General features: G+C 48.3%; 2 protein-coding genes across 2 annotated transcripts; one reads left to right on the forward strand and one right to left on the reverse strand.

The window, feature by feature from the left end:
* Window positions 1–9398: 9398 nt before the first annotated feature.
* On the forward strand, window positions 9399–12726 carry LOC120678512 (probable folate-biopterin transporter 7). The gene is made up of 2 exons (XM_039959745.1): window positions 9399–9955; window positions 11297–12726. Exons 1-2 carry the CDS (start codon window positions 9679–9681, stop codon window positions 12337–12339), a joined length of 1320 nt encoding a protein of 439 aa, XP_039815679.1. The 5' UTR covers window positions 9399–9678; the 3' UTR covers window positions 12340–12726.
* Window positions 12727–13493: 767 nt separating this feature from the next.
* On the reverse strand, window positions 13494–18321 carry LOC120678513 (carbon catabolite repressor protein 4 homolog 4-like). Its single transcript, XM_039959746.1, has 10 exons — window positions 18078–18321; window positions 17907–17992; window positions 17752–17801; window positions 17020–17069; window positions 16341–16410; window positions 15418–15539; window positions 15002–15111; window positions 14551–14701; window positions 14254–14401; window positions 13494–13933 (listed from the first exon to the last, which is right to left on the reverse strand). Exons 1-10 carry the CDS (start codon window positions 18191–18193, stop codon window positions 13643–13645), a joined length of 1194 nt encoding a protein of 397 aa, XP_039815680.1. The 5' UTR covers window positions 18194–18321; the 3' UTR covers window positions 13494–13642.
* Window positions 18322–24538: the final 6217 nt, after the last annotated feature.

Below are 24538 nucleotides of genomic sequence, written 5' to 3' on the forward strand. Positions count from 1 at the left end.
TCATATCGCTCTCCATATCAACTACCACAAGTAGGACCCACACCACAGAATTTTTTTCCTTTTCTTTATCCCCCCTCCCTCCCCCTCTCTCTCCCTTCTCTTCCACGTCGCCCCTTCCTCTCTCCCTACTCCGGAGGGCGCCTACGGCCCTGTCCCCCTCCTCCCTGCTCTCTGTCCCCCTCCTCCCTGCTCTGCTCGCGCGGCCTGCGCGGCCGGCAACGGCGACCAGGAGCGCGGAGGCGGAGGACGACGAGGCGGCACTGCGGCGCGTGGAGCTCTCCTTCCCTCCCCCTAGATCCGGCTCGCCGGGCCCATCTCCGCGAGCTCCTCGCGGCCCCGCGGTAGCGGCCCCGCAACAGTACTCCGGCGAGGAGGCAGCCGCAAGATCCGGCGAGGCGGCCGGCGGTGCCCCTCCTCCCCCCTCTCCCTGTGCGGCGGCTGCGGGGCACTGGGCCGGCTCCCGCACCCAATCCCGGCCTCGATGACGGCGGGTCCTGGGCGGAGGGCGCGGCCAGCACCGCTTGGCCTCGACGACGACGGCTTCGCGGACGGATGGGATCTTGGCGAGGCGGAGCTCGGATGGCGAATAGAGCTGCAGCGGCGAGCCGGTGGCGGGCCTGCGCGAGCACGAGCTTGGCACGACGGCGGTAGTGGCGAGCCTGCCCGTCGTCCACGTAACCACCGTCCCCGCGCCGGGCACACGCTCGCCGTCCCTCCTCCCGCGGCTCGCCGGCGGAGCTCCGCGCAAAGGGCGCCGCGCGAGGGGCGTCCGCGGCGGAGGCCCGCGCGAGGAGCTCGCCGGCGAGCGTCCGGGCCCCTGGAGCTCAGCGCCGGCCCTGGACCTCACGCGGCCGCCGGCGGGCTCCCCTGCTCCCCTACGGCGCGCGTGGCCGGATCCCGTACGGCACGCGGGGCGGATGCGCGAGGCGAGGAGGCGCGTGGTGGACGGTGCGGCGGCGCGCGCGCAGGACGGCACGGTGGAGGCCCCTCAATCGCCAGCACTCCATCGGCCTCGCCGCCGGCAAGCCTGCTCGAGCTCCGCCGTGCAGCTCGCCTGCCCCGCTCTCCTGCTCCCTCCTTCCCCGCCGCGCCTCCCTGCCCCGCTGCGCCGGCGAGCGCACGGGGCCGTGCGGGCCCGAAGCAGCGGCGCCAGACGGCGTCCATGGAGCGGAACTCGAGCGCGGCATCCATGGAGCGGAGCTCGAGGCGTCCTCGAGCTGCGACGTGAGGCGGGGCTGCGGCGCAGGGCGGGGCGGGGCGGAGGCGCGCAGCTGCGGCGGTTGGAGACGGCGCAGGAAGGACGAAAGGGCCCGCCTCCGTCAGTTTACCGCATCGCGCCATACCGCGATGCATTTTCAGTTTGAGCGGCGGTGCGGAAAGATACCGATCGGTTTACCGCACCCCGCTGCGGAGGTTTTCGCGGTAAAAACGTACTGTAAAAGGGGTAGCACGCGTTTTACATAGTGGGTTCAGAGCCCACTACGGACAGCCTTAGCTTTTGCATTGGATGGGTGTGGGTCCCACCTACCCGTGACGCCCTTGTCGATTCGTGCCGAGAAGGCGGTGCACAGAGCGGAGCCACGCGAGTATTCTCAGCCGTTCGATGAATCAATGGACGGCGCATATCGCCGCGTTACCACACGGGATCTGAGCTGGGCCGAGAAGTAGCAGCGTTGTTCATTTGGTTTCGGCCGGTCCAATCATTTGCCAAGCCAAAAGCCCGGTCCAAATAATATGGGCTTGGCCTTATCCCAACCATCTAGGCAGTTTTTGTATTTTTATATTTTTGTTTTTTACAAAAAATATATTTTCGACTTGGAAATTTACAGAAATATACCCCCGCCGCCCCGCTGCCGGGCGGCCGGGACCTGGCCGCCCGGTAGCCGGGCGGCCGGGGCTTATCCGCAAAAAAAAGACGACAAAAAATTGCAGACAGGTCCCTGAGGACCGGGCGCCCGGCAGCTGGGCGGCCGGCCCCCCAGGCCGCCCGGCTGCGGGGCGGCCGGCCCCCACCCCTATATAAGGTGTTGGCTGCCCCTCACCCCCTCATTTGCCTTACTAAAAATTCAGAAAAAAAAGAGAGGGAGGGAGGGAGAGGAGGGGTGAGGGAGAGGCAAAGCGGCGAAGCCCTGTCGGATTTTCAAGCCGGCGACTTTAGGTAACTAAAATTTTCTAAATTTTATAAATAGATTATGTTGTAATTATTTTTTTGAAATAGTAGATTAGCAATCAGTTCAATTATTATTAGGAGTGATTAGTGGTACATTTAGATGCAGTTACTTGTAGTGATTAGCGTTGATATAGTACATTTAGTGTTAGATTTAGTATTAGAAAATACTAGAAAATTGTTAGAGAAGTATTAGAAAATAAAAAAAATTCAAGATAATATTAGAAAATAGTAGAAAATGTTAGAAAATTATAGAAAATTGTAGAAATTGTTAGAAATTGTAGAAAATTGTAGGACTGATTAGTGGTACATTTAGGTGTAGTTACTTGTAGTGATTAGCGTTGATATAGTACATTAGCAATCTAATTAATTAATCTTAAAAATTGCAAGATAATATTAGAAAAATCATAAAATGTTAGAAAATATTAGAAATTATTATTAATGGTTAGAAAATCTTAGAAATTATTTAGGAAATATAAGGAAGTATTAGAAATATTTAGATGTGTGTGATTGTATTGTATTGTTTTGATCTTACGTGGTAGGTATGGCCGGGGTTACTCCTGCGTTGTTGGACCCAACAATAGACTCGGGTCACCGGTCCTTCCTTGCGAAGGTTCAGCACCAAGAACTAAACGTGCTGCGTCCACGTCCACCTGCAGAGTTGGTTGCTGTAGACCCACGATGGGTGCCCAGGTGATATGTCGTCTATTTTCTGTTTTTATCCGTTATACATTTCGTTATATAATGTATTAACATTTGAGCACTGTATGATGCAGGCTGAGCGAGGCAGGTCTTCTCACTGTGGCTCGTCTTGCTGAGAGTGCTTTGGTGAAGCTAGACAGGTCTCTACTTTTAGCTCTCGTTGACAGATGGAGACCTGAGACACACACGTTCCACCTCCCTTATGGGGAGATGTCACCGACCCTGCAGGACGTTGCGATGCTGCTTGGTCTTTCTATCACCGGAGATGCTGTCGGGCCCCCGCGTGGTACCTTCTACGTGGCTGGAGGATCTTGAGGAACGTTTTGCATGTGTTGCCACCACGATTGATCCTGAAGATTTCAATGAGCACCCACAGTCGAAAGGCCCTTCCAAGTCATGGCTCCTACAGTTTCAGATACAATTTTGTACAAAACGATGTGTTGATATATTTTATGGCTTTGAAATAACTCATGTGTTTCCTATTCTCAATGTTCGTACTTCATTGCAGCCGGATCTGTTGGCAGCCGATGCTGATGACTACAGCGTGACTAGATCACTCGAGGCATACATGCTGTGGTTATTTGGGTACATCATGTTCAACAACTCACACGGGCACTGTGCGGATAGGGTGCTTCTGCCCTACGCACAGGAGATCGCCGATACTGATGAGGATGCCATACCCTTATATAGTTGGGGTTCATCGGTTCTTGCATGCACATATCGTGGACTCTGCAAGGCATCACGTCAGAATGATAGGAATGCTGTCCTAATGGGGTGCCCAATTCTGCTACAGCTTTGGTCTTACGAGAGGATTACTATCGGTCGTCCCATGATTGACCAGTCACCGTACACGCCGGATATGTACGGTGACACGGAGGACGACAAACCCACCATGGGGACTCTCTGGTACTCTCGACAGGTATGGACCCGATAAAAATTTATATTCCATGCGTACTATGGTCATACATTGTTCCCTCAATACCTTTCTTATGGACACATAATTTTTATTTTTGCAGAAAACATGGGCACATGTACAAACCCGGCGGTCTTATCCTAAGTTTGTTGCCGAATTTGATCGATTGACCCCAGAAGACATTGTGTGGGAGCCATACAGTCCTTCGGCTATAGCCGCACGTGCACCGCTTGGGATATCTTCGGTGTGCACACAGGACCAGGGCCTATGGATGACTACTGCAGCTTTTGTGTACGGCGTTGCAGTTGAGGCCCACTGCCCGGATAGAGTCATGAGGCAGTTCGGTCGACGCCAGTCTTTCCCTGTGCCTTCATCGTTGGATCGTGTTCAGCGCCACGATCATAGGTAACAAAAATTGATGAGCACCCATGTACTAATAACGTAAAACTAATTTCTATTTAACGTGCAGTTTATCAAGGGCTGGACATCCTTTCTCGACAATGTGGGTCACTAGATTACAACCATGGGTGGCTACGTGGGATGATGCAGACGAGCAGTTGGCTGAGGATACCGGTCCACACACTGAGCCTTCGTTTCGGGCGTACCTGACCTGGTACGAACCGAAGACTCGTTGCCGTTTGACGTATGTTGACATGCATCCACAGCCGCTTGTTGCGACTTCGCAGGATTGCTATGCACGACACAGGGATGAGGCATTAGCTGGGGCGGTGAGTAAATGTTGACGACATTTTCGATCTTTTAATATTTGTATACTAAGTTTTTTTGGTTGCAGTTCGAGTCATGTAGGCTGCTTGAATTAGATTGCTCACTGAATGTAATGAGGATTCATGGCGGGTCTACGATGAGCGTGCCGGCACAACTCGATGCCTGAACCACTCAATGTGATAGAGCCCGAGGTATCCTTCAGGCCTTTGGTACGCGAACGGAGTACGAGGATTCCTACGGATCGTCGCAAGCGTCGACGTCGGTTCCTTGTGGTCCCACATGGCAGTAGCCTTCCTTATACCACCGACAGTACGAAGGTATGGTGTGATATTTACCGATCCGTATGTTTATATGCAGTATTTAAATATGACTCCACACAGGGTACGGGTACCCCGGTTCTCAGCACTATGGAGGGCCAGGTGCCTCGCAAGGGGCTCCATTTCAAGGAACCCAATTTACCTCTATGCCACATGCTGGAGGGACTTTAGGTAAATATGTGGTGCATAATTTTATTTACTTATGTTTTATGGTCGAAGGCTCATACGTTATTATTTATACTCAGGATCACAATAGTTCACCGGAGCGGGGCTGTCTTCGTATCACCCTATGCCGTCACCAGGAGGATATGAAGGAGCTTCTTCCTATCCACCACCACCACCTCCAACACAGGGTACGTACAATAATTTGTACGGAATTACATTCATCTTTTGAATGTTGCTTAAAATTTTTTTTTGTGATCTGTAGGGTGGTCTGAAGACAACGCCGCGGCCTCCTTGGAGTACTTTACACGGTTGTTTGCTACGCCTGTCCAGGACGATGATCAAAGCTTGCATACACCTCTGGCTTAGTTACGCCGTCCTGCCAGAGACGTGAGGCCACCGAAACGTCATAGCTACCCTACAGATCACGTACACGCACAACGTAAGAGAGGTCGGAATGGTAGGGGTGGTTAGTTGTTTGCACTTGTTTCTCCGGCGGTATTATGGACTGTTTCGACTATTGGGATTATGGTTGTTTATGATTGTGGTAGTTTACTTGTCATTTGTTTCTATAGATATTATTTATTTGAACTTGTTATGTTTGTGGGTTCCATAATGCTCGTGAAATAAGGGAAGTTCTTGCGGATTTTTTCTGTGATTTAATGAAGGACAAGTTAGTTGCGGGAGGAGTTAGCGGCCGAGATCCCGCCGACGATGATGACGACTACCGCATACAGAGTAAACTTCGTGACACGCTCGTATAGCTCAAAATAGGGACCATAGTGTATCTAGCTGCGAGTACGAGATCACAAGTTGCCACTGCTCAGCACGGCGATCACGGGTTTCGCATATGTCGCATTGTTTGCCCAGACAAACGTGACAAAAGATGACACCCCAATAGCAGTGCCCTTTCACCATTTCAAAAAGATGTGACAACACGGCAACTACACCAGCTCACCTTCAAAGAAGTCTCTCGGGCGAGGACGACGGAACTGTCCTTCTACAATGAAGGTCTGTGGCGTGTAGTGGGGAAGGCGGCATCTAGGCACGATCGATCGAGCGGCAGCGATGCAGTGCTGTGAGTCTGCATGCACTTAGATGCTCTGCATGCACAGAGATGCATCGAGTAGTCAGTTCGAGAATTGAATCTAGCATTTTCAGTGTTCGGTCAGCTAGCCTCTTCACTGTGTTGTCATGTAGGATTTTCAGGTCCATTTACGCTCCATACTCCGGGTATCAGACCTTTGTGCGCCTATAAATACTCCGAAGTTTGTGAACTCCCAGCAGCACTCAAACACCAAAGCTCATTGTATACCCAATGTCTGGAGGTGGGTCTAGTGGGAAGAATTACTATGGTTTTGGGAAAGGAAAAGGGAGAAGAAAGGGAGACCCCATAATATGGGAGGGGCCTCTTGGACCTGATTCCTTTCCGGAACTAGTGTTTGAGTTTCCGCCACAGCACAAGAGTGAATTTATCAATGAAACTCCTCTACGACAATACGATAACCGTAGAGAACCGTGGCCAAAATACAGACATGGTGAGGATTGCTTAGTGCAGATGTGCACCGACGGGATGGATGGTGGTCGGCGTTTCTTCAAATGCCCACACACATGGGTAATACTCGGTTATTTTATTTCTTTATCTTCATTGAGATACCTTATATGAAATTTATTTTGCAGTCTTCAGATGCTCCGTTAAACTGTGGTTTTACCAGGTGGGTCGATCCTGCACCAATTGATTCAGTTCAGGAGTTCATCGAGTACCTCCAGATAAAGATCTTTGATCTGAAATGCAAGGTAAACCATTACGAGGAATTGAGTGAGGGTAACAAAGACGACGAAGATGATGATACCAGCAATACTGCCGCTTCACAGGATGAACCATGCACTATTCCTTACTCCAACTGCCCTTATCACAAGAAGAATGGCCCTGCCCCTCCGGCACCACCGCCTGCACCACCTGCAATGGGTGGATACTGCGGAGAAGGCTCCACGCAGTTTGCTACGTGGGGGTACGGCTACTAGGACTATCTAGTGCTAGTCACATGCTGCATCGTTGTGTTTGTTGTGTTTTTCTAAATTACCTAAGGTATGTTAGCTTAGTTCAGAATCTGTTTACCGTAGTTGTAACGGGTTCTGCCATGCCACTGCATATCTGATGTGCATTTCATTAACGTTGTATTATGATGTAATTCCTATGGTTTACATTGTGTAATACAGTTTTTAGTTCTTAATTATTACCGTTATATTTGATGTGTGGTTCATAGTATTCTAGTCTACTGAAAATGTCCGAAAATATTAAAGGCAAGTTCGAAGATTCACTAGATTGTTTGTGCGTGCGTGGCACCTCGGCGCCGTGATCTGTGGCGCCAAGACGTGTTATCTCGGCACCACATATTACAGCGCCGACCCCAGGGTCTATTTCTGCAAAAAGTTATAAAAAGGACACATATGTAAAATTATTTCGCGAAAAGGGCTAAATTGCAAAAAATAAGGCCGGCCGCCCCACTGCTGGGTGGCCTGGGGGCCGGCCGCCCAGCTGCCGGGCGACCGGTCCCCAGGGACCTGTCTGCAATTTTTTATCGTCTTTTTTTGCGAATAAGCCCCTGCCGCCCGGCTGCCGGGTGGCCAGGTCCCGGCCGCTCGGCAGCGGGGCGGCCGGGGTATATTACTGTAAATTTCCAAATCGAAAATATATTTTTGTAAAAAACGAAAATAAAAAATATAAAAATAAAAAAACCGCAACGATCTAGCCTTATACAAGCCCACCACCCATCATCTGCGGCAGGCTGAAAAGTGAAAACAGCGCTGTGTGAGAGTGACACGGAATTTCTTTTCCCGGACTAGCAAGCAAGAGATTATTAGTTTTTTTTTAAGCAAGAGATTATTAGTGGTGGCCCACCGCCCGGATGAGTCTCCTCTGCAGTACTGCAGGAAGACTCTCCCACTAACCTGTGGCCCACTACACTACTAGAAAAAGGGTCATTCGTCCCTGGCGTTTGTACCAGCTGTGTTTTCAGCCAGTACTAACATATGATTTTAGTACCGGTCGTATAAAACAGTACCTCAGTGAGCATTTAATACCGGGCAAAAGTATGAAACACAGGTCCTCCAACTCCCAGGAAGCAATTTAGTACCGGTTGATGACTCCAACCGGTACTAAATTGCATAGATAAAATTTAGTACCGGCTGGTGGCTTGAGCCGGTACATAGATTCTCAAATTAGTACCGGACCAAGAAATGACCCGGTACAAACATCAACCACCACCGACGGTCCACCCATTTTTATCTCCTCCGATCCTCTCCCCACCACCCTTATCCACCAGCGCCCATCTCCTCCTCTCCCTCTCAGCTCCTTCCTCCCACCCTCCTCTCTTCCCTCTCCACTTTCGGCCTCGATCCGGCCATGGAAGGCGCGGGTGCCGGCGAGCGCGGGCCGCCAGGGCACAGGGCCGGCGCGAGGGGTGGCGGCCGGCGCGGAGGCCTTCCCCGGCCGCCGGCGGCGCGCGGGTGGCGTGGAGGCCGCCGGCCACCGCCGGCGCGGAGGACCACCAACGGAGCGGGGCTGCCGGTGAGCGGGATCTTCTTCCCCGGCCGCCGCCGGCGCGTGGGTGGCACGGAGGCCGCCGGCGGCCACCAAGGAGCAGAGGGCGGCGCAAGGGGGCCTTCCTCGGCCTCCAGGGAGCAGACGGTGGCGCAAGGGGAGCTTGCCCGGCCTCCAGGCGGTGCGAGGGGCCCTTCCCCGATCTCCAGGCGGCGCGAGGGGGCTTCCCTGGCCTCCAGGCGGCGCGAGGGGGCCTTCCCCGGTCTCCAGGCAGCGCGAGGGAGCAGATCGAAGGTGGCGCGAGGGGGGCATGCAAGGAGCAGATCGACGGCGGCGCGAGGGGGGCATGCAAGGGGCTGTTTATGTGATTGTGAATTTTTTTTTATGTTTTGAAACTCTTGACTTGTTCGTGAAATCTGTGATTGTGATTCATGTATTCTAGTGAAATTCATAACTACTTCATGTGATATCTGTAATAAGTTCATGTGATTGTGAATTTTTGTGATTGTGAATGCGATGTGATTACGTAACAAGCTTAGGAAAAGAAAAGGAAAAGAAAGTGAGAAAAAAAGAAAAAGAAAAAAAAGCTACGCGCGTGACGTGGTGAGTAGTGTTACCGACCGGTACTAAATACTCTATTTGGTACCGGTCGCTCCGACCGGTACTAAAAGCGCTCGTATTTAGTACCGACGGGCTAGTACCGGGCGGGGGACCGGTACTAAGTGGGGGTTCCCGCCCGGTATTAGTGTGCAATTTTCTAGTAGTGCTAAATTATAGGGCCCGCAGGTCAGTGGCACCGAGTCCCTTCTGCATTACGAAAAACCGGTTCCCGCGAACGCTAAGCCCATCCGTGACGTGGCCACGTGAGAGCGGTTAGGTCGCGGGAGCACCACACCTTGGAGAGCTCCCGCGCGCCGCGTGCTCACCTCCCCTCGCATCGTGGATCGGCTGCGCCAATAACAAATTCCGGTTGAAATTAATCAAATCTCTCCCCCTTTGTACGTGTCATCGTACGCGTGGGTGCGAGAACCCACCAGCTCACACTCTCTCCTCCTCTTGAATCGGGGAGGATCAGAGCCCCCAAAGCGAGCGACTGAGATTTGGATTTGAATTCCGACGGTTAGGGGAGGAAGAGGAGGCCGCCGTCATGGAGAAGGAGGAGAAGGTGGCGGTGGAGGCTGCCGCGGCGGAGGCGAGGCGACGGATGGTGATCGGGGTCGGGTTCTGGGTGCAGGGGTTCCGGCTGTTCCCGTGGCTCGGCGTCAACTTCTTCCTCAAGGACGGCATGGGCGTCGCCGCCTCCTCGCTGCAGATCCTTCAGGCCTCAGCCAACCTGCCCATGGTAGCCAAGCCGCTCCTCGGCCTCCTCTCCGATGCCGTCCCCATACGCGGGCACCGGCGCCTGCCCTACGTCGCAATCGGCGGTACGCCCTCTCCTCCGTTCGCTTTTACTAATCTGCTCTTGCATTTCCTGCCCAGATCCCAAACCTACCTCTTTCGCTACCAATTCTCATTCTTCTAACTTTCCGGAACTTATGTAACAAATTGCTCCCGATCCTTGTCTCGGAATTTGGGAATTGTATGTATCTAGACCCTTTTTCCTTGGTCAATCCCACCAAGATGGAATTTTACTTATTTTTTTATACTATAACATAAATCTATCTCTTCGATCTAGCTCTTAAACTGCCTGTGCCACTTTGTCAATAGAAGGAACTAGTGATCAGGGAAGAATATGAATATGCAGTAGCATCTCTTTGCTTTTGCGCTGTCATCGTAGTGGCAGAATAACCACCTCTCTCATGCTGTTTGCACATGTTTGTCCCATGGTAAATGACGTCCCCGCAAAGAATATGCTCACGCACCGCCTGCCCTCTTGATTCTTCTCACCCATTCCTTTTGTCCCCATTCACCTTTCCCTTTTTTTTATTCTAATTACCATTCGTCTTTACTTCTTCTTTTTCCGATTTGCCTTCAAAAAGCAATAACTTTTCCAGCGCTCCACCAAATTTGCTCTCTTGTTAACGTCACACATTCACAAATCACCAAAGCAAGAAAAGTTCCTAATCCAACTAGATTGCACATGACTGCATGAGTGTGCTGTCAACTTTTGATGCAGCCCTTGTTGTGCAATGTCCACCTCAAAGTGTCTTCTTGCACGACAAGTATCATGATGAAATTCTTCAAAGATGGTGAAGCATCTTGTTCTAATGGTCCCAAAATATAAAGCTGTAGATGCACAGATCATAACTTTAGTTTAGGTTTTGATTTACAAACACTATCTGAACAATTAGGTAACATACTCTGTCATACACTTCGGTCTTCGTATTTCAATTCAGTTTAGCCTACTTAGCTTCATGCCTTCATGTGTCAATTACATCAGTTAAGTAACACAAATACATAACTTGAGAGATACCCCATAGAAGAAGCCAAGTGAATCCAAAAGACTGAAGCCGCATAGCAAGAGATTCTTTGGGCTATTTTATGCTTTGTCTTTCTAAATCACTTGATGGATGAATCGGCATCATTAGTTCAACCAAATGGTATGAGGCCAATGGGGATCTTGACAGGCCAAAAATTCGAAAGTAATAGGCACAGCGGACGCTAGCTATCAGGCTTCTAAGGACATTTCTGTAACTTTAAAACTATAAAATTGCTAGCAGCTGACTCCAAACTCCAAAAGTGCATACTCTTTTCTGCACTGCTACTGTTTCTCACTGGAGCAAAGATTATCAGGCTAACCTGCCTTTTCATTGTTTTGGTTGCAGCTCTTTTGCAGGCAATTTCATGGTTAGCGATTGCCCTTTGGCCAGCTATTTCCCTTCCAGTCCTTACCATTTTTCTCCTCTTGAGCAACTTTGGTGCTTCCATATGTGAGGTTGCCAATGATGCCATAGTAGCAGAGGCTGGGAAGCAAGGGACCTCTTCCTCAGGGTCAGGTCAACTTCAATCCTTTGCTTGGATGTTTGGCTCTTCTGCTGGTGCTTTGGGAAACCTCCTTGGTGGCATTGCTCTCAGTTATTTTTCTCCCAGAATCATGTTTCTGTTTTTTGCAATCCTTCTCGTGCTCCAGTTCTTCACAACTGTAGCTATACCTGAGAGCTCTCTCAAACTCCCAAAGGCAGCTACCAACCTATCAGCACTCACCAGCATCCGTAAGCAAGTCAAAGAGCTGTCATGTGCCCTGTGTATGCCTGAAATGTTTTGGTCAATCATATGGTTTACATTATCGTACACCGTCATACCTTTTCTACTTGGGACCATGTTCTTCTATCAGACTGAAGTGTTAAGACTAGACTCATCAGTTATTGGTTTGTCAAAGGTGTTTGGGCAAGTGGCTCTCTTGGCTTGGAGCATGTCATACAACAAGTACTTCAAAACAATATCTGCCCGTAAGGTCCTGTCAGTTCTGCAGTTTGCCACAGCCCTCATAATGTTGTCAGATGTGTTGTTCGTTCAGGGAATATACAGGAAAATCGGAATACCAGACTCCATATACACAATTGTCTTCTCTGGGTTGTTCGAGGGTCTTATGTTTTTCAAGGTGCTGCCCTTTAGTGTTCATATTGCAAAACTTTGCCCTGCTGGATGTGAGGGATCAGTGATGGCCTTTGTTATGTCTGCACTTGCACTTGCCACTATTGTCAGTGGCTATCTTGGAGTTGCTCTTGCTGCCTTCATGGGAGTATCTGGAGATGATTTTTCAGCACTGCCTGCTTGCTTGTTGATTGAGGCTGCATGCACAATGTTGCCATTGTGTTGCTCATCATTGGTCAAAGAGAGAAGAGAAAAGGAGAAGAAGGAAGAATAGAATACACAATATTACCTGGAGATGGTGTAATGGTGACTGTTGGGCTTTACCCTAACGTTTTCGGTGCCAGTTCAATTCAATTAAGTGATCATAGCCGGCAGGAAGAAAATAGGAAAGATTAGGCTCATCAGATGCTAAAGCCTCTGAAGCTTCCCCAGAACTATCGTGTAGAAAAGAGCAGATATGTACATACAAGTGTGCTACTATTCTTCTACATATCAAGTATTAATTTTGTAACTAGTTTTCATACGTTGTTAAATGTACCTTGGTTTGCATATTACATGTATTCTACATGGACAGTTCAATTTGCATATGTTGCGTCATTACCAATGCTTGTACCTCTCCCAAATTGTATCTAGTGGCCATACTTGTTGATGATTGGTATCAGTGCACTGTTAATGTCTAATATATGTGCCCTGGTCCCTGAAGAAGAAAACATCACAGACATGTGTGCTGTCCATCGTGGCTATGTGAAGGGGAAAAAAGCCAGAGCTGCAATGACCTCATCTGCTTGTTGTGTTATTTCTTGAAAAGGGAAAAAAAACTGATAGTGTTCTGTAGCCGTTGCAAAATGTTATGAGATGGGCTGGCTTGTGAAATCTTGGACTTTCCTCCTACAGGTCACTTGTCATAGCATCACCTACGTATTCATTATTCAGAATCAGTCATCCCTGTTCTTTTGTAAGCACGAAATGATAAGATTTCAACAAACGGTTGTAGGGAGTTGACAAGGCAGCATGGATGCTTGCCTGAAGTAATAAAAATCGAACAGGCATGCTCAGCGCTCAACTACGCCTGAGCTACATGGAATTCAACTCTAACAAGATGAGAATCCAGTCCTGGAAATAATATCATCTTTCATAGTAAAACCTTGAACTGGCGTTATTCAGGTTTTCCAAAACATGTGCATTCAGATTTCAGCATGATGGAAGCTTCATATTTTTATGAGTTTTTTTTCATATTTTTATGAGTTTTTTTGCATACAGATTTATTCAACTATGCTAATTTGTTGAGCTGTGGTAAGACTCCAGTAGTTGGAGCAGAATATGCAGATAAGCATAATAGAATTTACATTTGTGTATAACATATTTTTATATTTTGTTACAGTCTTGTTATTTGAACCCTTTTGATTCATGGTTATAAATGCACGCATATTAAAATATAAATACCAGAAAATTAATAATTGGTATTATTAGTCACTATTGGCTGTCGCTCCACAAGAAAAGAAAAACTGAAACCTGAACTGCGAAAGCACCGCAAAGGGCATTTGTTATTGTGGTTGGAAAAGCAACGAGCCTTTGTACTAGCTGCTAACTACAAGAAAATCAGCACCAATTGGTAGATGATCACTAGGATGTTGAAAGTTGGGCAGGCCTCCTTGCACTTCCTTAGAATCCCCTCGCGGCAAACGAAGCAGGCTAGTAGGTTTTATTGAACTACCATCTGACAAGAATATGTAGTCCAGTGTTCCAGTAAAACCAGGAGTGTAGTTTGTGAATTCTGGCTCCCCACCATTCGCAGCATAAAGGCTGCGTAACTTGATAGGAGCTTCCCCTGTAGATTCTAAATTGGCTGATACAAGGTAATTGTATACCTGAAAATGTAGTACTTAATCAAATAAGCTGAGACTGTTTAACAGATTATGTTCAACATAAAACCAAATATTTCACACACATTACTGGAGTAAAATATGGCTGTTATGCATAAAGTTTCTAATGACATTCAGTGGATCATGGATTTCTACAACTATGTCCATTCATATAAGACATGTCTTGAAAAAATATTTAGACTCAATGACAGGATTAAAAAAAAAGCTCCCAAAATCACATCTATAACTAGAATAGCAAAAGCACCACATGATGCTTTCTTAAGTCGGTCAAACACAGAAAGCAATGAAATAAATGCAAGGTATACCTTGTCACCTGGGGTCGAATTGAAATCACCAGCAATGATCACTGAAGGTTTACAGTTAAATTTATTTGAGATGAGTTGCTCAAACTGAGAGACTCTCGAAAGAAGATATTTTGCCTGAGCCAACTTTACATCAATCCATTCTGGGTCCCTACAGAATTATGCATCAACCAGAAATTTATACATTTGCTGGAAACAGCTGTCAGCCAATACAACTAAGATAAAAAAAAACAACAAAAAGGTACAGTGAATTATGAAAGCATATTCCAAAGAGTAGAAATTTTTGGTTGCTTCACTTGCCAATAAATATGTGTATTTGACACAATTAAAATGTGATCACAAGGGTCACTAAGCTTGAAAGCTGCAAGTAAACCAACACAGTCACGCTTCAGTCTCACGCGTGGATCATTTGGATCTCCACGCTTGTTATTATGTTGCTTTGAATTCGTGTCTGAAAAAGAGAAGGAAAAAATATCATGGAAAATTAAGATCACGCATCAATCCTGGGAAGTGACTAGCTACAACATGAGGTTTACTAGAAACTGATAAGTAATGCATCTCCAATGATAGATTTATGGACAAAACAAAAGAACAACCCCTTCTACAAATTTTTTAAATGAAATCCCCTTTTTATATAACTTGTAAGTAATAAGTTTAGCCCATTTTTAACCTTAAAGATTGATATCCCACTGACAGAGCAGCCCACTCTGACTCACAGGAGATTATTATACACAGATAAGACTCCCATTACCTTCTTCTGGTGAAGAATTATTTGGCGAAGCACTATTTACGTGATCACTAGGAACATATTTTTCCACTAAATCATTGTAATGTATTCCTTCTTTCTGCACCAGTTCTGCACTGCAAAGGCAATAGAGAGTCAACAAAAAGGGATGAAGCAAAAAAATACTTTAGCAATGCACACAAAATTGCAAACTATTAGAAGACCAACTTTTTCCATGTCCAACCTCCTAGGTGTTCATTTAGTGACAATATATGTATTCCCAAATTGAAGACTGGAGCTAATGATGTCAGCTTTCATGTGAAATTGGCAGTAGAAAATTGGATGCAAGAGAACACATATTTTGATGAGTGAAGTCAAACATACTTCTTCCTGACATCAGTAAACTGTTATGATATGCATACCAATCAAGAGAATATCAGTACCTTTTTGGTTTATAAAATATACCACACCCGTCCCGTTTGTCTCCAGATCGCTGAATGTAAATACTTGAATATCCAGAACTTTCCATGTTTTTCTTGTAGAAGGTATCATACTCATCCAACTCCTGTGAGTCATGTTAATCATTAAATTGTCTTGCTTACAAGCATGAACAGGACGATAATTGTTCCACAAAATAGAGAATCACCATTAACAGTATAGACGCCACCATACCAAAATTTTATTTGTGCAGAAATGGGAACACAATAAGCTAAATGAAATAGAATTGGAATCTATGGGACAAAATCAGAGTCAGTTTGGGGGAGCAATGTAAATTCAAGACATATAGCAACTTAAAATTACATCGCAAACCCCTCTGGGCCATGTCGCACATGCCATCTACCAGTGAGGAGAGGGTGGAATTCCCTCAAAATATATGGAAAAAAAATCACCACTGTTAAGACTCTGTCTTGAAACTTCTTGCCTCATTACCAGCATAACCACATGTACTGAATCACACAATAAGCGAATGAAGTAAATTATGCTACCTGTTATTGTCCCTGGGTGCCAAGGAAACACAAGGAGAGGCTGTGGGCAGAGGATAAAGACAGGAATACAGAGAGGAGTCAGTGAAGTAAAGGAAGAGAAGAGGTGGATTTCGCCTTTCTTGGGCGTTGGGATAAGATGGCACACACAACATAGGATGTGCCCACTTCCCCTATATGTGGTCAGCTATGGAAATCAGTGTAATTTGTTGGGTTCTCTTCCTATTCATTCACTACAAAAATTTTGAGTGATATAAAATCTTATAAGATACTTAATAAGAATAAAATTTGAGCACAAAACTGACAGTACTTTATATGGTCACACAGTGACACAACAGAAATAAGTGTTATTATTAGTTAAAAGTCAACAAGTAAGCGCCCACCTGTATGCACATGAGGTCAGCATCGAAACTCTTGAGTTCTGTTAGAACAGCTTTGGATCGAGATTTCCACCTGTTTTGCAAGCATGATAGAGAAATATAAGTTCGGGGCCAGGGAACAAAACATGGTATGATGCCCAAGTGTATCCTTCCCCTCCCCTCAACCCAAGCCCACGCCTTCAAGATAGGCAAATTACGAATGCATATCCATAAATATAAGAAGAATTTTTATGTCGATAAAGGAACTGGTAAGGATACATATCATAGTGTGAAGCTTGTTAGTGAAACCACTAAACAACAAAAATTATGAAGGGCAGATAACCCATGGGCAGCCAGATATGTTACTGTCTACTCTATATCTGTTGTGAGAATTAAAATGCAATGTTTACTTTACGAGCAAATTCCAAATGCCGTATTGCTTAACAAACTGTCAAGTTTGATTGAGGTCTGCTGGGGACCATTTATGGTACTAAATTTATATACTTCAGCACCATTTTTTCCACTTACAAAGCCAAGTTCAAAGTAAGCCACATAGAAATAGTTCGATCAGAATTTTTTGCCATTTCTCCCTTTGTCAGGTACCATGACTATACAGCAGTATTATGGTCTATGGAATCATAAGTGCCACGGTTGTATGGAAAATCCAATAGGACAGTAAACAGCTAGTCAATCAAGAGCTTACTTGAGGCACGCAGATGGAGAATGAGGGAAAAACGCACTCTTAACATAAACCTGCAACCATGGTTAACCTAACCGGTGGGAACCGGTCCGGTTTGACCGGTTACCGGTCAAACCGGTCCGGTCCGGTTCCGGTTCCGGCCGGTACCCAACCGGCCAAAATTCAAATTTTAAATTTGAATTCAAAAAATGAAAAATTCCCAAAAAATTCCTAAAAATACTTCAAGGTGTGATGAATCTAATGGTGTCAAATTTTCTCAAAAATTCATTCATTTAGTATAGTTTGTGGGAATTTAAAGTTAAATCAAAAAAGAAAAAGAAAAAAAATGGGCCGGCCCATGAAGGCCCACTGATCAAACCGGTCAAACCGGCCGGTAAACCGGTCAAACCGGTCGGTAAACCGGTAAAACCGGCCGGTAAACCGTTTGCACGGGAGCTTTTGAATTCAAACCGGTCAAACCGACCGGTAAACCGGTAAAACCGGCCGGTAAACCGGTCGGAACCGGTTGCACGGGAAAATTTGAATTTATTTGAATTTGGATTTGAATTCAACCGGTTTCCACCGGTAACCGGTCAAACCGGTCCGGTAAACCGGAACCGGAGCCCGGCGGTTACCGAAAACCGGTTGGGAAATAAAACCCTGCCTGCAACGCGGAGCAAATTATTAGGTGCGGTTGGCAACGCGCTAGCATCCATCTATGCCCAAAAGCTAAGCAACTTCAGAAAGCAAACACACCTGGGCCAAAATGTTGTAGGAGACCAGCCGGAACTGATACCCTGCAACCCCTGGAACCAAAACCCGAAACGAATGTTAACATCAACGATCGCACTGAAGTTTCACTGTTGCAGAGCATTAGCTTAGTTTTGGATTTCAGGCTGACGAGTACTGACCGGCATCGGTTTGGGATTCAGATTGCTCCGTGGGGAGGGGGGCGAACCTGGGCTGCGCCTGCGTGCTCATCCGCCGCTTGCAAACCCTGATTCGCGGATCCACCAAGTCGTTAGGACGAAGGAGGCGAGAGAGGAAGTAAGGAGCTGGGTTAGGGACGGGAGTGCTCTCACGGGAGACAGGGAAGCCGGCGGCCGCCGGGAGGAAAGGGGTTGGGCGCCGATCTCGAGCAGCGACGGAGGAGGAAGAGAGGGAGGGAAGCTGTCCACGCCGTCTGGGGTTTTAGCATCGGTGGTGACCTGGTCGGTAGGTTCCCGGGCTTGTTTCCGCCGCCGCCGATGAGACGGCTCCGCCCGTCTCCGACGACAATGTTTGAATCTGAGCTGATAAGTGGTCCCACCTGTCAGTCCTCCGCAAGCCTTAGGTCTTGTGTTCAGGTCATACTACGGAAGGAATAGGAAGTTTTTTTTTTTGTTGCGAAAGAGAGAGTTTTATTGAAACGGATTGAAAGGCATGCATGAATGATGAATCCCTTAAATCCGATTCGTAGTGCTCCGCATTTTCGGATGTGAATTCGAACGCTACTTTTAATGAACGCTGAATATGAATTTCAACTCAATTTGTTGTCTCGTTCTACGACTTTATAGGAGTCGACCTTTAGTGTGCTGGCACTTTAGTTGATCTCAATTCTCATACTCCCACCAAAAAAAAGACCATAAATACATTTTATAAAAAATCAAACAAAATAAAGATGGATAGATGATGCAAAGATCTATATCCATCTAAAGGTAATGTTAAACACAATTTTATACAAAGAAAAAAGGGTTAATTGAATACACGCCATTACAACTTTTGCGTTTCTAGGCCACGCCACTACTTCTCGCCCAATAGGAGGGAGGCTACGTCTTTGATGCCGTTGGACCCACCTGCAGGGTATGTATACAACTCGTATTTCCGTACGGACCAAAATGCCCTTCCCATATCTCCTCCTCCATCTCGCTGACATGTGGGCCCAATGTGTCATCCCCTTCCTCTGCCCCTTCTTCCTCATTGATCCAGCGACACCACTGCCCACTGGCCCGATGCCCCGATCTAACGCGACGCGTGCTCTGCCTGGCTCTCCTCGTCGCCGTGCTCGCCGCTCTGCTCCTCCGGCTCCCAATCCATAGCCGCATCCTCAAGCCCCCACGCTGCCATGACCCAGATTTCGAGCTCGAGTTCGAGATGCCGGACGTGATGCGCATGTAAAAAGCAGCCACATCGAGTTCGACGGCACCGGGATTCGCCGCCTCTACCTCCCGAACGGCGCGTTCATAGTCCACACCGCCGCCTCCCCGCTCTACCACATCTACGCAGCCTCCGTCGCCGCGGCGGTCCCCGCTGTCGTCGTGTCCGTCAGCTACAGCCACGCGCTCGAGCACCGCCTCCCCGTCACCTAAGAGGACGCGTTCGCGGCCCTCAAGGCGGTCGTCGCCACGCGCCGCGTGGAGGGAGCCGAAGCGGAGCCCTGGCTCGCCCTCGCCGGGGACAGCGCCGACGCCAACATGGCGCACAACGCCACAATACGGCTGTGGGGGAGCAGCAGGAGGCACTGCGAGCGGGGGCCGACGGCGGAGAGCAGGAGGCGTGGCAAGCGGGGGCCGGACGGCGGAGAGCAGGAGGCGCGGCGAGGGAGGTCTCCACGGCAGAGGAGCAGAAGGGATAGAGGAAGCTGATGACACGTGGGGCCCGTTTGTCAGTGAGATAGAGAAGAAGATGTGGCAAGGGTAGTGCCGTCAATATGGAAATATAAACAGTATACATACCCCTGCAGGTGGGTCCAACGACATCAAAGACGTAGAAAATAACATATCTCAAATAGTTACGAAATTATAATGGCTTCCCTCCTGTTAGGCGAGAAGTAGTGGCGTGGCCCTGAAACGCAAAAGTTGTAATGGTGTGTATCCAATTAACTCAAGAAAAAAAATCAGTCTATAATAGTGTGGTTGCATTATTTTTCTTGCACCTGCTACTGTTTATGGATGATTTCATTTTTTCTACTGGCATATATATCCGTTGCAACTCAAACTGTGTATTAAGGTAGATGGTTTCTCTTTCTGTCATCCTATATTTTTGTTGCTACTTTTCATATATGTCTAATGATATTTTTCTTTGCTGGGAGACTGGAGTATGTTGACCCGTGGGAGTACACGAACCCAAGAAGTGCTCTTGAGAGGAGTCTTGTACTGATTGGTATAGATGGCCATGCGGCCCGTTGACCCGTTGACCCGTTGACCCGGCCCAAGCACAGCCAATTTGGCCTGGCCCAAGCACGGCACGGCCCGTTTCCCACCGTGCCCGGGCTAGCCCGGCCCGTGAACCGTGCCCGGGCTTGGGCCGCCACCCCAGCCCGTGGGCAGGCACGGGACGAGAATAGCAGACAGGCCCGATGCGGCCCGTTTACCATGGCCCCGCAGCCTGCCAGGCTCCTCCCTCCCTCCGCCCCCTCCTCTCCTCCTCATTTTTCCACCAGCACGGCAGCGCCCGCTCACCTCCTCCCCCAACTCCCTCTGCGTCTCCTCCACCGCCGTCCGCCGGTGCCGCTTCCGGCTACCCCTCCCCTCCTCCAGATCTCTACCACCAGCGCCGCTCCCTCTCCTCTCCTCCACCTCCGACTCCGACGCGCTTAGCCGCTCCACTTGACTGAGCCGCCGCATCCCTCCCTCGCACTGGTGACCGCCTGACCGGCTCCCTCCCTCCGCCCCGGCGTCCCCTCCCTCTGCGGCTCTGCCCCTTCCTGTGACCGGCGCCGCTCCCCCCAACTCCTCTCCACCACCGGTGGCGCTCCCCAAACTCCTCTCCTCCACAGATCTGAGCGGCAGGCGGCTCCTCACCAGATCTCGCGAGGCGGGCGGCTCCACGAGATCCCGGCGGCAGGCGGGGCCACCAAGCTCGGCCTGCGGGGCGTCGGGGGCGACGAGCATGGCCGGTGGGTGCAGCATCGGCGGGCATGGATGGGCGGCGGCCGCGGCGTGGCGGGTGGCGGCAGGCACGAGCACGGTGCCTGCACCGGGCCTTTCGGGCCGGCCCGGCACGAAAGTGGCCCGTGGGCTCGTGCCTGGGCCGCCAGGGGGGCCCGTGGGTAGGCACGGCACGGCCCGCGAAGCAATCAGGCCGGGCTAGGCACGGCCCGAAAAAAAACGGGCCAAGGCGGTCCCGGGCGCGGGCCGGGCCGGGCGGCCCGAATGGCCATCTATACTGGTTGGGCGAAGAGTTGAGTCTGCCAAATGCGCTTGTACTGGCGTTGCAGACAAATGCAAGAACCATTCTAGCTTTTTATAGATTGTTAGGGGCATTACGTTGACACTTGCCCCTAAATCACAAAGAGCTTCTTTAATCGGGAGATTCAATATTGAGCATTGGATTATTGGAGTCCCCCACTTCTCTTTCCATAGTTCATCCTGATAGATGGTTACCTCCTTTACTGGCAGAACATGTTCTCTAGCCTTTCTTGCTTGACGTTTCCTTTGTCACTTCGTCAGAAGATGACTTTGTTCGACAATGCCGGGCCCATATTGCTGAGGTTGGAATCTGAACAACATGTCATGAGCATTAATGTTGAATTTGATGGTCTCTACCCAAACACTAATTCGAGCCTTGACACCTCTTAAGAATGGTGTTGATGGCAAAAAATGGCAAAGATCCGATCTGGCTTGGACGGCCGGTCTAACCGCCTGTGACATGCGGTCTGACCGGCTGTCCCCGAGTCCAAGTAGAATTAGGGTTTTCTCGAGATTTAAGATCTGTAAAAGAATTTCCTTGCGGGGCAAGACCTCCACACCCTATAAATATAAAGGGCCGTGGCCGATTGAGGACCGCTACCCAATCGTACAATCAAATTGCCTTTTACTTTTTCTCAAACCCTAGCTTTTCCAACCCCCCTTCTTCCTTCTTCGTCTCTACGGCGTTTTAGGATGTTCTGAGTGGCCTTGCCGACCTTAGAACAACCCTAGGTTCACCATCCTTGATGAGGTCCCTCCCAGGGTGGTGATCGTAGGCTTTCGCGGCGCCTCTGCTACAGGTGGTCTGACCGGCCCTCCCAGGCAGTCTGACCGGTTGCGTCCAGGAGCTCTGGCGAGGAGATTTCGACGACCGCATGATCTAGCGCACTCGTGTGTTGACCCAGAAAGGCGTCAACACATTTTGGCGACTCTGTTGGGGAAGAAGATCTAGTTTTTATAACCGTTCCACTCAACCCTAGCCCGATGGCAACCAAGAACTTTGAAGTTAGTGATGCCAACATCATCGCGGCTGAGATGGAAGATATCGGCGAAGAGGAGCGTCAGAGATACCTGGTGGCGGAAGAGCATCTCAAGGAACAATTCTTGAAGGGCTTCAGGAAAGGCCGTGGGAACACGGTCTCGCGCGTTCAAGACTTTGTGATGCCGTCATTCAGGATGAGCAACGACAAGGTTGAGGTAATAACCGATGTAAGTGCAACTACATCACAAGTTCCCCCACCTCAAACCTCTACTTCTGAGCCTTTAGTTAAAAGCTGTGATTTCCTTGTTACGGAGAATGCTTCGAAAATAAAGGAATTGCAGAATATGTTTAGGGAAAAATTCTTAGGGATGAGTTCAAATCCTGTCTTTACCGAGAATAATGGTGGTGTTTTGTATGGCATGCCTCCAAATTTTTATGCTAGCCAGTCACCGTCGCTGTTCCAAACGCCCAAACCGAATACGGTTAATGTAGGAGGTTCGGCATTAGCTGGTCCAGCTACCACTGCCACGGCCGGTCAGACCGCCTCGACGGCCGGTCTGACCGCCACAGCCGGTCTGACCGCCTGTACGGCCGGTCTGACCGCCTCTGTTCCTCCGCAAATAAACACATTGTCAATTATACCCAATCAACCGCCTCCTTTAGAGATGATTCCAAATTCGACTTATCCTGGCCGTGCTGGAATTATGTCTTCAGCTGGCGCTTTGTATAGCACGAGTATGAATGCAACACGATCACCTAATCTTATTCTTGATGATGTGTTTGATGCCCATAGATTGTTACAAGCAAGGAATGCACCTCATCTGAATTCTATGAATTTGGTGCATTCAACGGCCCCTCATGCAGGACCTAGTTGGGCCGATCTTGCTAGATTTAAAGAAGAGTTGTCTGGGGCTATGAGAAATAAGTTTGGGATTGATCTAGGTGCTTCTAGGTTATACCAAAAACCTTATAATGACAACTTTGATACTATTCCTTACCCTGTTGGTTGGCGTGTTCCTGATTTTGTTAAATTTAGTGGTGATGATGAGCGTAGCACTTGGGAGCACATTAGCCAGTATATAGCTCAGTTAGGCGAAGCAGGGCAATATAATGCTTTGAGAGTACGTTTGTTTTCTTTGTCTCTCACTGGAACTGCTTTTGCTTGGTTTTCTTCATTAGCTCCTAGTTCTATTACTTCTTGGGAGCAACTTGAGCGTAAATTTCATGATCACTTTTATAGTGGGACTTTTCAGCTTAAGTTGACAGATTTAACATTGGTTAGACAAGGTAGAGATGAAACTGTTTGTGCCTATGTTAAAAGATTTAAAGAAATTAAAAACCATTGCTTTAATCTGTCACTTTCAGAGTCTGATCTTGCTGATTTATGCTTTAGAGGCTTGAGATCTTACATTAGAGAAAAAATAGATGGTAATGATTATTTTACTATATCTCAAGTTCAAGTAAGAGCTTTAGTTGTAGAGAGCCGTGCAAATAAAGAGAATGAAACTTTTAAATCTCGTCGGTCTAATATTCATGCTATTGATTATGATTCTGATGTCTCGACCGACGATGATAATGATGTTTATGTTGCTGAATTTACATGGCCTTCTAAGATTAAACCTTATTCTTGTGCATCTCTTAAGCCGCCCCATAAGAGTCGGCAAGAAGAAATGAAATTTACTTTTGATGTATCTAAATGTGATCGCATATTTGATGAATTGCATAGGCTTGGATACATTAAAGTTTCTCATGTTATACCTCCGGTGGAAGAGTTAAAGAAATGTGCTTATTGCAAATTTCATAATTCTTTTTCGCATGCTATTAATGATTGCAATGTATTCCGTCGATAGGTTCAATCGGCCATAGGAGAAGGCCGTTTGGCTTTTCATGAGATGCAAATTGATAAGACTCCTTTCCCAGTCAATACAATGGAGTTGCAACAGCCCAAGGTCTTGGTTCGGCCGCATCAAGCCGAATCTACCAAGGGAAAGAATGTGGTGGTAGGAGATGAAAGACCTACCGTGACTGGGAAAGAGTCGGTTCGTGAAGTGACTTATGAGAAAACTCCTGATGGAAAAGAATCATTCAAAGTCACAGTTAGGTCCTCTAGACAAGGGGGGCAAAAGTCGGTCATTGCACCTGAGCCGCAGCCGTCTGGGTCTGTCCCACTATAGGCGGTCAGACCGGCTGGGCTAGGCGGTCAGACCGGCCTGCCCCTTGGTTGCCCAAAGATGCTGAAACCGAAGCGACCTGAGATTGGTACTTGGAAGCTTAATGTGGCTAAAGATCAGGGGTCTCAGATCAAGCCTAAGGTCACATTTGATATGCTTTTTGACAAGTGCACCAAACAAAAGGCCGTTCCAAATGATCGGCCGCTAAAAAAAGAATGAGA

The sequence above is a fragment of the Panicum virgatum genome, chromosome 6N (assembly GCF_016808335.1).
Source record: "Panicum virgatum strain AP13 chromosome 6N, P.virgatum_v5, whole genome shotgun sequence".
NCBI lineage: Eukaryota > Viridiplantae > Streptophyta > Magnoliopsida > Poales > Poaceae > Panicum > Panicum virgatum.